The sequence below is a fragment of the Carcharodon carcharias genome, chromosome 12 (assembly GCF_017639515.1).
Source record: "Carcharodon carcharias isolate sCarCar2 chromosome 12, sCarCar2.pri, whole genome shotgun sequence".
In the NCBI taxonomy this organism is placed as follows: Eukaryota; Metazoa; Chordata; class Chondrichthyes; order Lamniformes; family Lamnidae; genus Carcharodon; species Carcharodon carcharias.
The window spans coordinates 133,474,818-133,496,036 of NC_054478.1; the positions used below are offsets into that span (position 1 = coordinate 133,474,818).

At 45.0% G+C, this 21,219-nt stretch overlaps 2 protein-coding genes across 2 annotated transcripts in view; one reads left to right on the forward strand and one right to left on the reverse strand.

Moving 5' to 3' along the window:
- Positions 1-6,291: 6,291 nt before the first annotated feature.
- Positions 6,292-18,352, reverse strand: eef1b2 (eukaryotic translation elongation factor 1 beta 2). Its single transcript, XM_041200340.1, has 7 exons — positions 18,180-18,352; positions 15,848-15,970; positions 13,224-13,350; positions 12,451-12,517; positions 11,401-11,526; positions 7,904-7,971; positions 6,292-6,422 (listed from the first exon to the last, which is right to left on the reverse strand). The coding sequence occupies exons 1-7, from the start codon at positions 18,257-18,259 to the stop codon at positions 6,336-6,338; spliced, it is 678 nt and encodes a 225-aa protein (XP_041056274.1). The 5' UTR covers positions 18,260-18,352; the 3' UTR covers positions 6,292-6,335.
- Positions 18,353-18,720: 368 nt separating this feature from the next.
- ndufs1 (NADH:ubiquinone oxidoreductase core subunit S1) overlaps positions 18,721-21,219 on the forward strand; it is a 42,756-nt gene continuing 40,257 nt past the window's right edge. Inside the window, exon 1 of the mRNA XM_041200339.1 lies at positions 18,721-18,878. The gene's annotated coding sequence lies outside the window, so the exon portion shown is untranslated. The remainder of the gene's footprint in view (positions 18,879-21,219) is intronic.

Consider the following 21,219-nt stretch of genomic DNA (forward strand, 5'->3'; position numbering starts at 1 on the left):
AAATCTTTAAAAACTGAAAGCTCTCGGATCAGGCAGCAACTGCACAAAGCAGAGACGAGCGCTTCCACACCAAAGGTATAGATCGTATCTCAGGCCATCACTTGCCAACAGCATTGCAAAATACATTTTAAATTGTTTCGTCTAGCTCAGCATTCGTGGAAAACACGCACACTGGCCAGCTCCATCTGGAACCATGTACGGCCTGAAATGTCAAGAGTAGTGCATTCTCAGCAACTCTTCCACATTAGCAAACGGTCCAGACTGCAGAGCTTCTCAAACCGGGATGGACACAATTAAGGTGGGTTGTGGGTCATGAGTTCTAGCTGGATAAAATAAGCCAAACACCAACGCTCACTCCATTCCAGACACTCAGTGGCACATGGGTTTTGTCCCTCAGATTCCAGGATTACTGGTGCATCAATGATTGTTCTCAGCTACCGTAGTGCACCCACCCAAGAGCAATATAAATTACATAAGCGCGATATTTTGGTGGGTAATTGTCAAAGCAGACAGATTTTGAAGTGTAAAGTTGAAGATGCTCCTTTAGGAACAAAGAGGCAAGCAACGGATTAAAAAAGCATCCTTTGGATGCGTTCTGGCAACTACCCTCAGCTGCTATGTATTGTGCTGACTTTATTCTGGGTAGCAAAAATCACCACTTGAGACACACAACGTCTTGCCCTCATTAAGCCAGGAAATTATTGACCCCTCTCCTCTCTTCACCACCCCACCACCACCAATATCAGAAGTGAAACATATTATTGGCGAACCTTTGATGGCCAGCAGCAATCGAAGTGGCACTAAGTGGTGAAGGAACTTTGCTGACCAATTAAGTGTCGCCCCATTGACAATAGGGCTAACTGCAGAATTGCTGATATGGTAGAAATCGAGGAACAGCTAACCAGACCAATGAATCAAAGTTCTTGCTTCACACAATAAATCAATATGACTATTGGTGGGGCAAATGGAACAGAAATTATTGAATTTGTTAGATACATCAGCTCAAATTAAATCAGTGATTTTTTTTTGCCCTTCTGGGGCCAATGAATATTGCTGGGGAGTTCTTCAAAAATTGACAGTACTGCTGCTGTGACAAAATATAGAAAAAGTAGAGACATTGATTTTCAGATAGGTGAAGTCATGACTGATATTGGACTTGAAGTGAGTGCTGTGCCATCATGCACATCGTGTACAGGGAGTCGCTGCCTGTGAAAAAACTGATACCAAAAGAGCTCAGACTGCCTCCACAACAGTGAAACTTAATAGATCAATCACTGAATTCAACTTTTTGCTATGCTGAATTGTAGCACCAGCAATTTATGACTTCTATTGAATGCTTGATTACCATGGTCAAATTTTGCCAACAATTTGCTAAACCATGGGAGATTTTGAGCAATTCAATCACCACTTCAAGGTTTTACTGGACTAATTCCATCAACATTGTCAATGACAATCTCATATTTCTTTGCTAATAAGAACTACATTTACATTATGCACAAGAGTGAAAATTTCTTTGCTATAGAGCAGCTACTTGGTGCAGGATAATTTAACTATTCCAGACTTTTTTCTATTATTGCCTGAAATGTCAGTCCTAGATTCTGGAGGAATTCAGACAGCACCTCCTTGCAAGTATAACTGTGGCACCATACACATGTATGGCAGGGCACATTGCAAGTTCAGTATCAGTTTTGCACAAGATTCAGCAAGAACATTACTGAAAGAAAATCTTGCCTCCTGATGTCCTAAAGCACTTTACAATTGAGTGAAGTTAGCTACAATACAGGAAACTAGGCAACCAATTAAAACCAGAAAGTCTTACAAATAATGTAGGAATGACCAGATTTCATGATGCTGTTTAAGGACAAATATTTAGCCAAGACAGCGGGGAGTATTAATTTGCTTTTCAAAATAGTGCAAATCGGATCAAAAAACCATTTTTACTCACTCCAGGTCAGAGACAGAACCAAGCTTTACATCTCAACTAAAAGATGGTACCTCTGACAGGACAGGCAGACCCTCAGCAGCACATTGGGAGCATCAGCCTAGATTGTGCTAAAGTCTTTGGGCTCAGACTTTTAACTCGGAGGAGGCTAAGATTGACACGTAAAAAATGCAAATTAATTTCAGGGTTTTACCAGGATTCAAATTCATATTGGAGAAGTGTGAAAAGGATCTTTTCTCTTGAAAAAAGAGAAGGCGACCTAATAGGTTTTGAGGCTTTGTTGGAGCAGACATGATTTCCTCCTGTGGGGAGGGGCATAACTCAAGGCCTTCAAAGGTAGTCACCAAAAAAATCCAGTAGGGAATTAAGAAGAAATTTCTTCACCCAAAAGGTGGTGAGAATGTGGAGTTCACTATGATGGGAAGCCAATAGTGTAGATACATTTAAGGGGAAACTAGACAAGCATGAAGAAGGGTGGGTGGTTACAACAGATTTAGACAAGGAAAGATGGAAGAGGCTTAAATGGAGTACAAACACTGGTATGGGCTGCTTAAATGAATGGCCGGGTTCTGTTATGCTGTACATTCCATGTAGTAAAAACTTGTAAGCAAATTGCCAATACTGCCATTGGTTGAAGAATTTGATTCACAGTACTGGTGAGTATTTTGAAATTTGCACCTACTGACAGTTCTGGCCCTCAAATGGTCTACAAGGACTACTTGTTCACTGCCTCAACACAAGAAGGTTGGTCAAATGCAGCAGCTTACACAAAAAGCAAGTATGGAAGCCAGTGAATGCAGGGTGATTTGTGGTTAAAATCATCAAAATCTGGTCCCACAAACATTCAACCAGTTACATGAGGAATTGTCAGTGGTCTCCCTTGCAATCAAAGTGGACTAAGATCCCACATCTGTGAAAACAAATTATTTCTTCCAAGTTTGAATTACCTATTGCACTCTTTCCTCAAAAAAGCTGCCTACCCGAGGGTTTAGCAGGATCATGACAAACCAGGAAATCCTTAAATACTCTTGTGTTTTTTTAGTAATGCCACTCCTTTGCCCATTCCAATAGAGTAGTTAAATCTAGCCATTAAATATCTCTTCCCTGGGACAATGCATTGAAATAGAAGTCACCATACAGTGCCAGATTAATCTAAGAGCTTGCTGGCCAAGGCAGTCAGTGCACCATTCCAATGATCACCAACCTTTCATTTTAACTCCATTAAGCAAATGGTAGGCTGGTAATATGGAAATTCTACTATTGCCCCCACCCACCCAGTTTCATTATCTTTGGATTTATATGCACATACCTCAAACTCAAGTATCCCATAAACCAGCAAAAATTGTCCTATAGTATCAGGCCCAAGAGCAGATATGAAATCACACAACATTGGCAAGTGTAATCAGCCATGCCATATTAAACTTTAAGGGAGGTTTGACCCAGAAGCAGCAGCAATGTTATTTAACCGGATTGTATAGTCATGCCCAGGTTCTCTTTCGGATGAGATATTAAATCAAGGTTGGCATAGAAGATATGGCACTACACGGAACAGCAGCAAGTTCTCATTGTTCCAGTCAATGTTTGTCCTACAAAAAACAACAGGTTGGCTGGTCAATTCTCAGTTGGTGTTTGTAGGATTTTGGAGTTGCTTCCACTCTTAACCTAAATAAAACCAATTACATTTCAGATTTAGTCACCAAGTTGTGAAGTGCAATGGGATGCCCAGAGGGGGGAAAAAAAATCACTATATAAATTCAAATTCCTTCAAAAGGGATGAAAAATTCAGTGTTGCAGCATTTTGATAACATCTGTTTGCCATCAGTGGCAATGACCTCAAGCTACACTGAAAGATCCGATGCATGACGAAATACAGTATAGTTTAAAGGGGATTCCCAATGTCAAGTTGCAAACATTTAGTTTCCATGACTTTTTTCTCAGGATGAAATTGGTTGTTAAGCAGTACTCGGATTGCTGTTAAAAACCCTGTTACGCCCCAATGAACATGGGGTTTCTCACAGCGATAGGAGAGCAATAAAATGGGTAAGTTCTCAAAAGAACAATTGGATCTTACAGATTGCTGGCTTGGAGTGTCAGTATCCAAGTGCGAATGACAGACTGCAACTTCCATATTAATCCATGTTGAATCCTTGAGTTCCAGTCAGACCGAGGGGTAAATGACAAGCTAAACTTCCGAGGTCCCCAGTGTCAGTTGCCAGTCTTCAGTCAATTCAATCACTCCACGTGATATCAAGTAATGACTGAAGACACCAGATACTGCAAATGTTATGGGCCCTGAAAATATTTCATCAGTAGGACTGAAGACTTGTATTTCAGAACTAGGCATGCATCTTGCCAAGTGTTCCAGCATCTACCCAACAATATGGAAGGTTGCCCAGGGATGCCCTGTCCATAAAAAGCAGGACAAATCCAATCTGACCAATTTTCACCCAGTCTACACTCAATCATCAGCCTTGATGGAGGGTGTCATTGACAAGTGCTATCATGTGGCACTTACACAGCAATAATCCGCACACTGACACCTGGTTTGGATTCCACCAGGGCCACTCGACTCATTACAGCCTTGGCCCCAACATTGTCAACAGCACTCCAGAGTTGAGCGTTACTGCCCTTGACATCAAGTCAGCATTTCAACTAGTGTGGCATCAAGGAGCTCAAGCAAAACTGAAGTCAATGGGAACTGACAAAAACTCTCCAGTGGTTAGTTATTCCTAACACAAGCTGGTTGCAGTTGGGAATCAACCATCTCAATCCCAGGACATCACTGCAGAAATTACTGAGTAGTGACCCAGGCCCAAACTGTTTCAAAGACCATCCCTCCACACAAAGTCACAAGCGGGGGTGTTCGCTGATGATTGCACAATGTTCAGCATCATTTGCAACTCATACTGAAGCAGGCTTCGAGATATGCTGCGAGACATGGACAACATTCAGGCTTGAGCTAAGTGGCAATAACATTCACAGCACACAAGGAGCAGGCAATGACCATCTTCAACAAGGGAAACCTAACCACCCCCCGCCCCCCCATGACATTACTATCGCTGAATCCCTCAGTATCAACATCCTGGGGATCAACATTGACTAGAAACTTAGCAAGAGGTCAGGGGCTGAGAAGTCTGCAGTGAGTAACTCACCTCCTAGCTCTGTAAAGCCTGCTCACCATCCATAAGTCAGGAGTCTGATGGCACACTCTCCACTTACCTGGATGAGTACAGCTCCAACACTCAAGCAGCTCAACACCACCCAAGACAAAGCAGGCCACATGATTGGCACTGCACTTTCACTCCACCACCAATACACAGTGTACCAAAGACAAGATCCACTTACAGCAACTCTTCAAGCCTCCTACAACAGCACCTTCCAAACCTGCAACCTCCATCACTTAGAGAAGGGCAGAGAACACCACCACCTGCAAGCTCCCCTCCAAGCCACGCACCATTCTGACTTGGAACTGTAGTGCCATTCCTTCACTGTCACTGGGTCAAAAGCCAGGACTCCTTACCAGTGCTGTGGGGGTACCTGCACCACATGTACTGCAGCAGTTTAAGGCAGTGGTTGACCAGCACCTTCAAGGGCAATTAGGCATAGACAACAAATGCTGGTCTAGCCAATGACATCCACATCCCAGAAACAAAGTCAAAAACCCTGTAAATTACATATCAACATTTGCTACTCAGTCTATATTAAATATTTAACTTAAATACAAAAACGTTGGGGAAAAATCAGAGACTTAACAGGCAACTGATCAAAACCAGTTTAGCCTGTTGTAGTAAAAGGTGTAGTTTACATTGCCACTGGGTTAGAGTCCCTAACCATAGAAAACTCTGCCTTTCATACTATTAACAGGAAAAGTTCAAGCCAATTATTTTATTTTACAGACAGATTATTTCTAGCTTTAAAAATCACCAGTGGTGCCCTGAACATTTTGTACATCGTAGTTGAAAACAGATATGCTGAACCTGAAGACAGAAGCCAGTTATGTCTCCAAACTTCAAATTGGAGCAACGGCTGATTGTTTAAACAACTCTATACAACAGGAATAAGCTTGCATTTTCAAAGTTTTGTGCGAAGTGAGATTCAACAGGAATTCCATCTCTGAACACGTAAAATCAAATTTTGTACATCACACCTTGATGCAACTTATGCAATATGAATGGAGGCCCTGACAAGGTGTGCACATTTACAACATTTCTCCTATACTTGTCAACTTCAGGAAGACCATGCAGTGCAAAAACTTCCAGAGCAGATTTTTGATTTCTCAATCGGCTTCCTTGGTCTTCTAAACTTCGGTCCTACAAAACCCACCTCAATAAGACAAAGACCAGGTAAAGTTCTGGATATGCCAATTTTTATTAAATGTTCATTAGTTGCTGTTTTACACTTTGTTGAAGGCTGCCACATCAACAGACTGCACGTAATCTTCAAATGCAGTGATAGTTTCTTCCAGCATATCTGTTCCCACCTGAAAAGAAATACTCAATTAGAATATTCTAAGAGGTAAACTGCAAGGAGAGTTCACAATATACCCATATGCTCTTGAAGTACCATAATGCTTTACAAAGCGGCATTTGGGAATTAGAATACAATCAACAGGGAAAATTATTTGAGTAAACAATCAGAAAACTATTCAGCGAGAACAATTGCAGCTAACTCGTTTTTCACAATGAATTCAATTTAACCAATGAGAGTTTATTCAACATCTTAAATTGGAAGCACCAAGCTCTCACTCGTCATCCATTCTACAAGCAGAAACTCTGATAACCACAGGAATCATTAAACATTTTCAAGAGCAGATTGATGAAACTGATGTCAGTTTTGAAACAAGTTCCTACTCAACTCTAGGACCTTTAATTTCTTCCCCCAGCCTTGAGGCTACTCAAACCATTCTGGAATTTATCAAGTACATGTAAATAACACATTACATTGAAATGACAATGTGGAGAGGCTGCAGCCAGACTCGGCTTCTTGGAAATCCTGTGTGCAGGTTATTTGCTCACCATATTCATATCCAACCCATCCTGATGTTCCAAGTCCTACTTTAAGTGTATGCACTAGGACTACCAAAACCCGTGCTTTCATTTTGTATTATTCTACTTGCCTCAGTAAATGAGCACCAAATTCTTGACAAATGTGATCTGTGCAGTTGCAACAGCACTGTGGAACTTATAAAATGTGACCACTAGATTGAGCAAAAAAACCAAACGCCAATTTGAACATTCAAGCCTGGCACAGCCTGAAACAGTTCCTTACTGAACACAAGAAAAGACTGAAAGAGGTTTTGAAAAAGGGAAAAGAAAGCCATGCATATAAAATGCTCAAAAAACATGCCTCAAGTACTGAAGTTGCCCATGTTATTTTATCTAAATTCAAAACCAAATGTTGTACCTGCCGTCTCAAATTTCATACTGGAAAACATTTCTGGTAGGGAAACATTGTCCATGTTTTCTCATTAATTCCCTCCCCATTGTTGGGCTGCCAATGACTAGCCCAAAACTGAATTTGCAGAAGCATCTCACTTCAACCATCCTCCCCTCCTGCATGATTTAGGTTCAATATTCTGCAACAGTCAGCACAAAACTCAGTCCTTCTTGAAACTGTAAATGTAGCATTTTAACCTGTGGGGAAAAACCAGAAAGCTGGCAGTGCCAACTGTGGCTGGAAAGTAGTTTTAAAGAATGGACATGAAGGCATCAGAAAATATTGGACACATTGATCAGCTGCCCAATCTTTTCTGCAGTACCGGTTTAGCACTCAAGTGTTTTATTACCTGCCAATAATTTGCAACGGATTAAAATGGATTAAAGTTTAAAAAATGCATGCAAGCACACAGCAATTTGTTTAGTACAAGCTTTCAAGCATTAGCAGTAGCTATTTTAAACAATAAAATTGCAGTTGCATCATTGAGATTGGTTTGCTAACCAGTAACTGAAACCACATTCTTACCTTGTCATCTTCAACTACACACTGAATCTGTAGCTTCTTGATGCCATAGCCCACTGGAACTAGTTTGGCTGCAATGAAATAGACCAGTGTAAGAAAACGCACTCAAAGCAACTACCCTCCCACAATCTCAAATTTAACTACCCTCCCACAATCTCAAATTTAATTTAACTAAAAAGTCAACTCTCGAAAACAATCTCTATACCAGTTGCATTCAGATTAGCACTTTCCTACAATAAAAAAACAAAATACTGCGGATTCTGGAAATTTGAAAAAAAAAGAAAATGGCACCTGTGGAGGGAGGAGTTAAAGTTTCGAATCCATATGACTTTCAGAGCTCTCTCCACAGGTGTTGCCAGATCTGCTGAATTTTTCCAGCGTTTTATTTTTACATTAGCACTTTCCTGTCAGTTTATTCTTGGTGATCTGCAAAAACAAAAGCCAACTCCACCCCCAGGAATTAAAACCAAAGTTGGCAATGAGGTGTAGGAAATTCAAATAAGCCAGCAATAAACAAAGCCAAAGCCTACCCTTCCTTCATATATTTTCTCAGCCACATTCCTATATTCAACTGCTGCCAGTCAATCTAAAATTACAGATTACACCAAGCAGCTTGTCACATCAAAAAAATGTACATGGGTTGGAAGAATTCAGTTGTTCTGGATCATGCAATCTTACAGGATAGTACACCATCTCCAAGCCCAATGAAATTCAAAGCCACTTGATGTGAAATTATTCAGATTTTAATCATACATGTAGCCAGTATCACTCAGGAAAATTACCAAAATGAACAAAAAAGACACCAGGTGCCAGAATTCAGCAATGTTGCCATTGCAATTTTACTGGAAACTAATTTAACATTACCTAGATACAGCTGGTGTCCCCGCAAAAACAAAATTACCTGGAAAAACTCAGGAGGTCTGGCAGCATTGGCGGAGAAGAAAAGAGTTGACGTTTCAAGTCCTCATGACCCTTCGACCGAACAGACTGTCACTGACCTCATCTCCTCTGGGGATCTTCCTCCCACAGCTTCCAACCTGATAGTCGCCCAACCTCAGACAGCCCGCTTCTACCTCCTACCCAAAATCCACAAACAGAACTGTCCTGGTAGACCGATTGTCTCAGCTTGCTCCTGCCCCAAAGAACTCACTTCTCGTTATCTTGACTCCCTTCTCTCTCCCCTTGTCCAGTCCCTTCCCACCTACATCCATGATTCCTCTGACACCTTACGTCACATCAACAATTTCCAGTTCCCTGGCCCCAACCGCTTCCTCCTCACCATGGACATCCAATCCCTCTACACCTCCATCCCCCACCAGGATGGTCTGAGGGCCCTTAGCTTCTTCCTCGAACAGAGGCCCGAACAATCCCCATCCACCACTACTCTCCTCCGTCTAGCTGAACTTGTTCTCACACTGAACAATTTCTCCTTCAACTCCTCTCAATTCCTCCAAATAAAAGGTGTGGCTATGGGTACCTGCATGGGCCCCAGCTATGCCTGTCTCTTTATGGGGTATGTGGAACATTCCTTGTTCCAGTCCTACTCCAGCCCCCTTCCATAACTCTTTCTCCGGTACATCGATGATTACTTCGGTGCTGCTTCATGCTCTTGTCGGGACTTGGAAAAATTTATTAATTTTGCTTCCAATCTCCACCCCTCCATCATTTTCACGTGGTCCATCACTGACACTTCCCTTCCCTTCCTTGACCTCTCTGTCTCAATCTCTGGTGATAGACTGTCCACCAATATCCATTACAAACCTACCGACTCCCACAGCTACCTCTACTACAGCTCCTCACACCCCGCTTCCTGTAAGGACTCCATCCCATTCTCAGTTCCTTCGCCTCCGTCGCATCTGTTCCGATGATGCTACCTTCAAAATCAGTTCCTCTGACATGTCCTCCTTCTTCCTTAACCGAGGTTTTCCACCCACGGTCGTTGACAGGGCCCTCAACCATGTCCGGCCCATCTCCCGCACATCCGCCCTCACGCCTTCTCCTACCTCCCAGAAACATGATAGGGTCCCCCTTGTCCTCACTTATCACCCCACCAGCCTCCGCATTCAAAGGATCATCTTCCTCCGCCATTTCCACCAACTCCAACATGATGCCACCACCAAACACATCTTCCCTTCACCCCGCCCTATCAGCATTCTGTAGGGATCATTCCCTCTGGACACCCTGGTCCACTCCTCCATCACCCCCTACTCCTCAGCCCCCTCCTATGGCACCACCCCACGCCCACGCAAAAGATGTAACACCTGCCCCTTCACTTCCTCTCTCCTCACCGTCCAAGGGCCCAAACACTCCTTTCAAGTGAAGCAGCATTTCACTTGCATTTCCCCCAACTTAGTCTACTGCATACGTTGCTCCCAATGTGGTCTCCTCTACATTGGAGAGATCAAACGTAAACTGGGTGACTGCTTTGCAGAACACCTGCGGTCTGTCCGCAAGAATGACCCAAACCTCCCTGTCGCTTGCCGTTTCAACACTCCACCCTGCTCTCTTGCCCACATGTCTGTCCTTGGCTTGCTGCATTGTTCCAGTGAAGCCCAACGCAATCTGGAGGAACAACACCTCATCTTCCAACTAGGCACTTTACAGCCTTCCGGACTGAATACTGAATTCAACAACTTTGGGTCTTGAGCTCCCTCCTCCATCCCCAGCCCCTTTCTGTTTCTTCCCCCTTCCTTTTGTTTTTTCCAATAAATTATATAGATTTTTCTTTTCCCACCTATTTCCATTATTTTTAAATATTTTTAAATCTTTTATGCTTCCCCCACCCCCACTAGAGCTATACCTTGAGTGCCTTACCATCCATTCTTAATTAGCACATCCGTTTAGACAATATCACCAACTCTAACACCTATGTGTTCTTTTGTTCTGTTGTCTGTGACATCTTTTGATGATCTGCTTCTATCACTGCTTGTTTGTCCCTACAACCACACCAACCCCCTCCACTTCTCTCCCCCAACCCAAACCACGCCCCACCCCCCAACCCCCCCACACACCTTAAACCAGCTTATATTTCACCCCTTTCTTGGATTCACTCAGTTCGGTCAAAGGGTCATGAGGACTCGAAACGCCAACTCTTCTTCTCCGCCGATGCTGCCAGACCTGCTGAGTTTTTCCAGGTAATTCTGTTTTTGTTTTGGTGTCCCTGCATTCAGTTGCAGCATAATCAAGATGATCTGGCGATGAAATGCTCCAAACCAGTATGGTACTACAGATAGTGACAACTTGCAATCAGAAGGGGATTGGCTTATGGTGCCCTGGTGCTGTTCAACACAATACAGGTCAGTCAGCTGGAAGCCTATTCCTGGATTTGCCAAAACTGGCAGCCTACGACCTACTAAAAACGGATTGACCCAAAAGCTGGCCTTAACAAGAGCTGAGCATTGTGAAACTGTCAACAATGGTGCAGCTCTCATAATACAATCGCAACCGAAGAGACCATCATTTGCAACATTACCATTAAATTCAAATTAAATAATACTCACAGGAACCCCAAACTAAGCCATCCATTGTCACTGAACGTACACACTCTTCCAATTTGGACATGTCAGTTTCATCATCCCATGGTTTCACATCCAGCAAAATAGATGATTTAGCAATGAGCGCTGGCTCTAAAAGCAAATAGCACAATTTAAGTGTGGTCATTCATTGTAAAGACCAGATTCCAATTACATACACTACATTATGCAGCGAACAAGAGCACAAAGAATTAGCCTTATGCCCAAATGATCAATGTCAGTGTCTATGCTCCAAAAAGCCTCTGTCCACCCTACTTTATCCTTCTATTCCTTCCTCACACGTACTTACCCGGTATATTTTTAAAAGGGGTTCTGCTTTCCAGCTCAAATACGCCATGCAGTTACTTCAAAATCTCAAACTCAAATGTATTAACAATTTAGAACTCAAAATGCCATTTTAAAAGTTTTATGTCAATAGCAATGCAAATTGAGGTTGAATAGTCCACAAATGCAAAGGGTAGAAGTATTGATAAATATGTTCTATTTAAGATAAATTAAATAAGTCTTTTACTTAGTAAGTTTATTTATTAACAGTACCAATATCCACAAACACAAACTTGTAAAATAAAAGCTAATTTTCCCCAAGGTATTAGAAACATTGGTTTTGTCAGATTAGATTAATTCACATCACTGATTCAGTCGAAAGATGGTGAATTGGAATCATCATCAAAACCATTTCATTTCAAAGTTCTACCAGCATAAATCCACCTAATGCGGCTACAGGACATCTTCAGTGCAGAAATGTGATACATGAAATATTAAGCCCTTTTTCTCTTGTCCACATGCCGCCCAGCCTCTATATGACAAACTGTGTACTATAAAAGAAACTTAAAACAGCAATAAGTTATGCAGGTCATATTTCTGTACAGTTACCAGAGTATTTGCACAACACTGGTAATCTACACCACATTGGGCGATGCTATACTGTACATGGTTAGGAAATCTCTTGACAAGTTTACCAAAATTAAGTATTATTGATTTCAGACCATTTTACTAAACTGAATTGACAGTACGTACTTTTGGATTTTTTAGCTTCATATTGAGCTAGACGCTCTTCCTTGATCCTCTTGGCCTCTGCACTTTCCTACAAGCAAGATGTAAATAGTCAATTGCACTCAGTGGAACTTCAATGCACAATTAAATATTGGACTGGTTTTGTCAGACCATATACAGCATAATCATTACTTCAGCCGAAAGATGGTGAATTATAGAATCATCATGAAAACCAGTCTCAGCCACCAAGAATTCTCAAACAAACCAAACTGATACTAAACTGGCAGGATAACCTGAGTTGGTTCCTAGACCAATCATTCTCAAGCCACTACCAATCCCAATTTATAGCTGAATAACTAGTGAAGTGTGACGTTTAACTGGTGATGGTCAACCGGACGCCACAATCATGCAGGCTGGTCAGATTTGTCTCTGACACTTACTCAACAGCTCCAATTTTGTAAGCAATCCTACAAACACCTAGTCTAAAATTGTGTTAAGCCTTTTCTGGAATTATTACAGTTGGAGATACTTAGTGCCTCCATTATACCATAGATTTTAATAGCGTTTGAGGCTTAGGGTTCATATAAAAATACAAGAGGTCTGAAACCTTTTAATTCTGAATTGATGAACAGCATATTAACTTACAAGAGTAGGAACAGAGAAAATAGAGAGATCTAAAATTTTCACAATATTGCATATAGCAAAGTATCCTCAGCTCAATTTGTTTGAGATATTCAAGCCAGGATTCAGTCACATGAAAGCACAGATCAAACTCGTAAAACTTGCATAGAACCCACCTCCTCATCATCAGAACCAAAGAGATCAATGTCATCATCATCATCATCTTCCACAGCTTTTGCTGGTGTTGTATCTGCTACATTTTGTGGGCCATATTTACCAAGAGGCTGCTTAACACCTGGAAGGCTGTCGGTGATTCAAAGGTCAGAAATGCAATAAATTAGGCAAATATCACAGCTAGGACTAAATCATACTGATCCAGATTGACACCATAATATAAACTGCCTGCAATTCAGCATTTGCAATCTAACCACAGCCAGTTTCACTTTTCCCAAGTTAACACAGAAGGCATCAGACCCCACCTCCAAATATACACAAAGAATTACTTTGGATAGTAAACCGCTGTTCCATCATGCACCCAATGATCTTACACCAAGAATTCAGAAAATAAGAGAGTGGATTGCAGCTGAAACTATTTAGCTCAATTTTTTCCTAAATTACAACAAATCAAAAGATACTTCATGATCTATAAAGCACTTTGGGATGAGGTTGTGAAAGACTAAGTACATAAATGCATATCTATCTTTTGTTTCAGGATCATGCGATTTCCAGCAGGATATCAAGTTAGATGAGACACTTTTAGAAGGCAGTAAGTCGTCAGAATTGACAAAAGCATATATTCAGCAATTTAACATAGATCTCAGGTCAAAAAATGACTGTCACTTTAATAATGTTGTGGCATTTCTGACAATGCAAGCCTCCAACATATTAAATAAATTTAGTTCAGGAACTCATTGGAGTAAACCACCACATTCAATGCCAAGGCATTTGTAAAGAAACCATAGCACGTTGAAATCATTGCTAGAAAAAGTATAAATCCATAGTCTTAAAAAATGTCGAGTTCAAACCACAGTAAAGGGTACATTATGTGATCACTGAAGCCACTGATTTGCAGTGCCAAATAAGTTCTGTTCTAAAGAATTTTAGGAGCAAAGTATTCTGGGGTGTTACAAAAGTGAGGCTTTAAGATGGTTTTGTTTAAACTATCCCAAGGTAAAATTCAAGGCAAACCTTATCAGGTTTTGAGGAGTGTCTCCAATGAGGGGAGGGGTACAGGAGGTGAAACATGGGAGAACTTAAGAGCACAGGAAGCTCGAGGCACAGCAGTCAATGATGGAACGTCAAACATTGGGATGTGCAAGAACTCAGGTTTGGAGTAGAGATTTGAGCACAGCAGGGCTGGAGGGGACTAGTGACGGGTGGGGTAAGGCCATGGAGGTTTGAAAGCCATGAAAAATTTTAAGATTGCAAGATCATTATCTAATTTAGATATGCAAGCCCAAGGGTGATGGGGAAATTGGACTTTGCGAAAATTAGGATACAAGTAGCATAGTTTGAATGCTTTGGGGACAGAAGACCACCAGTCAGGAAGGTATTAAAATACTGAAGCCTAGAGTTAACAAAGTTACACACAAGGGTTTCAGCAGCAAACAAGCTGAAATAGGACAAGAGGCATGCAATGCTAGAGCTGGAAGTGGATGGCCTTAGTGACAAAATGGGAATGTAGCCAGCTCAATTTCAAGGTTAAATATGAGTTCAAGGCTGGAGTACCATTTTCAAAAATTTGAAGCTTTGAAGTGGAAAAAACTGTCCACTTTGGTCAGAAACTACAGTGGGATTTTAGGGGAACAACAAAAAACATGTAATAGTGTTCAACAAGCAGGACTTATTTTATTTTAAACTTCCTTAATATAACATGAAATTCTGCTTTGATCATATCTATTGCTTTTTAAACTGCTTACCTACGACAATGATTTAAAAAACATGACAAGGAAAAGGCCATTTGGGTTATCAAGCTGTTTGTTCCACAAAACATCTGCCATTCACTTTCACAGATCATGTTCAACCCATTCTAAATTCTTCCACAGGGATGTGGGTGCCTTGGCTCAGTGGCAGCACGCTCTCCTGAATCAATGCTGTGGGTTCACGCCACACTCGAGAATTGAAGACATAAGTGAAACTTCAGCTGTTGTCTTTCAATTAGAAATTAGAACATTAGGATCTAGAATGCATCCCTGATAGGTTAACCGATGACAAATAACAGCCCTCAAAAGGGAATGGGGTAAATATTCGTGGGAAAAAAAATTGCAGGGCAGGGAAAAGTAGTAACGTGAGACTAACTGGACTGTTCTTTGAAAGAGCTGATGCAGGCTCAGTGGGGCAAATGGTCTTCTGCTGTGTCGTTTTACATAGTTCACAAGTAATTTTAAGTTACTAGGACATATCTACTGACAAGTGAGACGATTAATAATTCAAGCAAATCAGGATCAGCCTGAAAGGGAACAGAGTACCAAAGATTCACGGGAAATTTCTGACAACGTATTTGACATTTTTAAATCTACAGAAACCTAACGGAACTCAATACAGCAATTGGATACTGCCAACTTTTAAATCAACTAAAGTAGCATCCTCAACGGTAAGGCTGAATTATGCATATGAATGAAATGTCATTTGAAGAACAGCATTCTCCTCAGTATTACACCTCTCAAACATCACAAAAACAATCAACATGGTCATTTATAGTGCGTTTTTTGCAATATTGCCAATGACAGTCACTATTCCAGAGTTTCGCAATTATCACTAATGCTAGTGTCATAAGCAGCTGACATCAAGTATAACATACCAAGACTTTGTACTTTCATAGGACAGGATGTGATTGTACCACCGGAGTGCATGGTAGAAGTCAGCAGAAGGTGGAGCATCAAGAGCTTCAAACACAGCTATGTCAGCTTGAGATGGAACATACCTTAAAAAAAAATGAAATATTTTTTAAAAAACTACAAACTCAAACAGGAGTTCCATACATTACTACTACTACTAACAATTTAAGTTAGATACAAAGTTGAATAGTTGAAGCAATAGGAAAGCGAAGGATGACTTAAATTAATTTCTCATCTGTCTTCACTGGTTGGGGAGGGGGTGTCTGGAAAAGGGCGGCTGACGTCCGGGGCGGGGGCCGCGGCGTCCGGGGGAGCAGCATCTTTTGGGGGGGGGGGGGGGGGGGGGGGGGGGGGGGGGGGAGGAGGGGCAGGGCGGCATCCTTTGGGGGGGGGGGGAGAGCGGCATCTTTTGGGGGGGGGGGGGGGGGGGAGGGGGGAGAGCGGCATCTTTTGGGGGGGGGGAGGGGGGAGAGCGGCATCTTTTGGGGGGGGGAGGGGGAGAGCGGCATCTTTTTGGGGGGGGGGGGAGGGGTGAGAGCGGCATCTTTTGGGGGGGGAGGGGGAGAGCGGCATCTTTTGGGGGGGGGAGGGGGAGAGCGGCATCTTTTGGGGGGGGGAGGGGGAGAGCGGCATCTTTTGGGGGGGGAGGGGGAGAGCGGCATCTTTTGGGGGGGGAGGGGGAGAGCGGCATCTTTTGGGGGGGGAGGGGGAGAGCGGCATCTTTTGGGGGGGAGGGGGAGAGCGGCATCTTTTGGGGGGGGAGGGGGAGAGCGGCATCTTTTGGGGGGGGGAGGGGGAGAGCGGCATCTTTTGGGGGGGGAGGGGGAGAAAGCGGCATCTTTTGTGGGGGGAGGGGGAGAAAGCGGCATCTTTTGGGGGGGGAGGGGGAGAAAGCGGCATCTTTGGGGGGAGGGGGAGAAAGCGGCATTTTGGGGGGGGAGGGGGAGAAAGCGGCATTTTGGGGGGGAGGGGGAGAAAGCGGCATTTTGGGGGGGAGGGGGAGAAAGCGGCATTTTGGGGGGGAGGGGGAGAAAGCGGCATTTTGGCGGGGGGAGGGGGAGAAAGCGGCATTTTGGCGGGGGAGGGGGAGAAAGCGGCATTTTGGCGGGGGAGGGGGAGAAAGCGGCATTTTGGCGGGGGAGGGGGAGAAAGCGGCATTTTGGGGGGGGAGGGGGAGAAAGCGGCATTTTGGGGGGGGAGGGGGAGAAAGCGGCATTTTGGGGGGGGAGGGGGAGAAAGCGGCATTTTGGGGGGGGAGGGGGAGAAAGCGGCATCTTGGGGGGGGAGGGGGAGAAAGCGGCATATTGGGGGGGGGGAGGGGGAGAAAGCGGCATCTTGGGGGGGGGAGGGGGAGAAAGCGGCATCTTGGGGGGGGGAGGGGGAGAAAGCGGCATCTTGGGGGGGGAGGGGGAGAAAGCGGCATCTTGGGGGGGGGAGGGGGAGAAAGCGGCATCTTGGGGGGGGGGAGGGGGAGAAAGCGGCATCTTGGGGGGGGGAGGGGGAGAAAGCGGCATCTTGGGGGGGGGAGGGGGAGAAAGCGGCATCTTGGGGGGGGGAGGGGGAGAAAGCGGCATCTTGGGGGGGGAGGGGGAGAAAGCGGCATCTTGGGGGGGGAGGGGGAGAAAGCGGCATCTTGGGGGGGGAGGGGGAGGAAAGCGGCATCTTTGGGGGGGAGGGGGAGAAAGCGGCATCTTTGGGGGGGAGGGGGAGAAAGCGGCATCTTTGGGGGGAGGGGGAGAAAGCGGCATCTTTGGGGGGAGGGGGAGAAAGCGGCATCTTTGGGGGGAGGGGGAGAAAGCGGCATCTTTGGGGGGAGGGGGAGAAAGCGGCATCTTTGGGGGGAGGGGGAGAAAGCGGCATCTTTGGGGGGAGGGGGAGAAAGCGGCATCTTTGGGGGGAGGGGGAGAAAGCGGCATCTTTGGGGGGAGGGGGAGAAAGCGGCATCTTTGGGGGGAGGGGGAGAAAGCGGCATCTTTGGGGGGAGGGGGAGAAAGCGGCATCTTTGGGGGGAGGGGGAGAAAGCGGCATCTTTGGGGGGAGGGGGAGAAAGCGGCATCTTTGGGGGGAGGGGGAGAAAGCGGCATCTTTGGGGGGAGGGGGAGAAAGTGGCGTCTGGAGAAGGCGAGGAAGGGGGAAGAGGCTGGCTGGCTGTTGGGAAAGAAGTAGGCCTCAGGTGGCTGACCGATACCGAACAGATTCTCAGTGGAGCCAGCAGGCCTCAGATGCTTCCCTCTGCCTGCCCTCGCGGCCCCTCCACCCCACCCCACTGGATAGTCTAGGCCCCGCCTTACCCACCCCTCGATGTAGCTCCGATCCGCCAAGTAGTCGTTAAGCACCTTCAGGCCGGAGGCGGACTTGAGGTCTCCAAAACCCATGTTTTATTCGATGTGATGATGACTCCAGCTCCCCTGGCCCTGAGCTCGCGCGGTGGCTGTTAAAAGAGGCCGCGCCGCCCGCGCGCCGCCTTTATATCCTCACCGGAAACTCGCACCCCCCCCTGGGGGGGAGGGGCATCGGCCCGAAACATAAAACAAACACAAAAATTCAAAATAAAAACCAGCATCCTTTTTTTTATCGTACTTATCCTTAAACCGCAAGCTTTAATTCATTTCAAATGAAAGTAAGTCTGAGGAGACCGGCACGGAGGCGGGTCACGTGGTGGGCAGGCGACCGGAAATCGCCGAAGCTGCCAACAGTTCTCCCGAACGTGATTTTATTTTTAACTTTCGTTCGTTTGTTGAGGAAAGGCTTCAAAGTAAATGGTGGCGGAAGGAGAAAGTAAGGCGGGGGTGTTGTAACACTGGATGACTGTTGCTACTTTTTTTTAACGTCCGTTCTTCCGGAGAGAGCCGGAAATTGCCGATCGGCGATCGGAAGGAGCCGAGTCCGAGTCGGAGCCGCCATCGCGCCGCTGTTCTGGTCGAGAAGGCCAAATAGCGAGCAGGCTGATGAGAGCGACCTTGGCACCGGAGATCCTGGACTTCGATTGACTTGGTAATGGGTGTCCCTGGCCGGCGATCTTGAGAGACCAAAGGCCGCCTTCCACCGTCGGCAAAGCAGGGCTGCAGCCCGGTTTTCTGGGCTTTGCCCTTGAGCTTGAGAGGCTCCACAGCTACTCTTAAGCACTGCCCTGTGAACGTCTTTACATGTAAATGTTATCAAATTGAGCTGTAGTTGGGTCAGCTGATCTGTTTCGATGCAACTCGGTTTGCCAACAGTTCTTCACCCTCATTTCAGTGGGGTTCTGAACTCGCCCTGTTCTTATTCCAAATTGATTTCATTTTGCACTGTACTGAAATCAGGATACACAGACTGTGAATAGATGCTGACCTACTCAATCCTATAATCACAAAATAAACTCCTCAGGACCTTGCTTCTCGCTTGGAAGGTTGTGGATACAATCCCCCCGCTGCTCTGCAGATTTGAGCACAAAATCTCGCTGACACTCCCACTGCAGTACTAAAGGAGAGTTGTACAGTATTTTTGAAGTATAGTCACTGTTCCAATGTAACTCTTTCGACTACAAACCCGTTTCCATCTGTTTCAGATGAAGTTACATTGTTTCATGGTTAGCCATTGTGAGATTTGAACTCTTGATCTTGGGGTTCCAAACCCAGTACCATAACCACTTGGCTATTTAGGCCAAGCCACAGTATTTTTGAAGGTGCTGACTTACTGCTGAAACGTTAAATGGCCTGCACTTGGGCAGGCATGAAAGGTCCCAAGGCACCATCTCAAGGAAGAGAGGGGAATTATCTGGGTGTTGCCAACATCACCAAACAGATTATTGGGCTGTAACTTGCAAGCTCCCCAGCGTTGGATTGAAGGGGGGTTCCCCAAAAATGCACTGGGGAACCCTTCTCTGAATTTTACAGGTAAGGATTTGTACGGCAATTGCCCAGGAGGGTAAACTTCCTCTGGGCAGTTGCCATGCACTGGGAGCCATTCGAAAATGCAAGTTAAATCACAAATTTCGGATGGTTACACCAATAGTTACTCAGGAAAAAGTTAGAAGAATTAAAACCTCTACTAATTCCTGGCTGACTATTGTAAGGATCCAGACTAACCACCCTCCCCATGGGATTCCCCCTAACTGCACGGGACTCCTCCCCAACCCCCGCCCACCCCGTGCCCAACTCTCACCCTACACCTGCCCGAGACCTGACCTGACCTGACATGACCCCTCCCCGTGCCTGACCTGCCCCCCACAGGCCCAACCCAACCTGACCACCCCACCTCTCCTCCTGAGGTCTGACCCTGCCCCAACCCCCAGCCAAGGTCTGACCATTCACCCCTCCCCAACTAAGGACTGAGCCCCACTACTGAGATCCAACCCCCCCACCCAAGGAGCAAGCCTCCCACAACCACCCCCCACCAAGGTCAGAACTCCCACCCCTGGACCTCTGATCCCCCCCCACCAAATCCTATTCGCTTACCTTCGACACTTAGCTTCTCCCTGGCCTGTCAAGGACCTTTAAATTCAATGGGACCTTTAACTTATCTGGTTTGCAGCAGCCAGTGCCATAAAATAGGGGCGTGTCCTCCTTCACTTCGACAGAGCTGGGCTTTGAGGATGAGCCGTGCTGCCTGGATCTTGCTCGGCCTGAGTCGTAAGGTCGGGTGCGACAGGTTCAGGAGAAAAATCACGTAAGTAATCAGGCACGGAGTGACAATCTGATGCTGACTGCCACTCTGAGGAAGTTACAGCCCATTATCTGGCCATTTTCACGGTGCTGTTTGTGGGATCTTGCAGTGCAGATATCGATTGCCATGTTTCTTACGTTACAACAGTAACCACACTTCAAAAATATTTAATTAGCTGTAAAATACTTTGAGCTGGTATGAAAGGTGCTACATAATGCCATTTTTATTGTTGCCCTCCTCTCCAAAATGCACCTTAATTTTAAAGTCTTTGGTTGATATAGCAGTTGTCTTTTTTATTCGTTCATAGGATCTGAGCGTCACTAGCAAGGCCAGTGTTTATTTCCTATCCCTAGTTGTCCTTGCGAAGGTGGTGGTGAGCTGCCTTCTTGAATCGCTGCAGTTCATGTGGTGTAGGTACACCCACGGTGCTATTAGGAGGGGAGTTCCAGGATTTTGAAGCAGTGATGGTGAAGGAGCAATGATGCAGTTCCAAGTCAGTATATTGTCATCTTGGAAGGGGGACTTGCAGGTGTTGGGTGTTTTCATGGGTCTGCTGCCCATGTAGTAGAGGTCGCAGGCTTGGAAGGTGCAGTTGAAGGTGGCTTGGCAAGTTGCTGCATTTGGAACAAGCGCTGACAACAGTGCTCTGTTGGTCTGTGTATTGAGGATGTTGCCTCCCTACCATCATCAT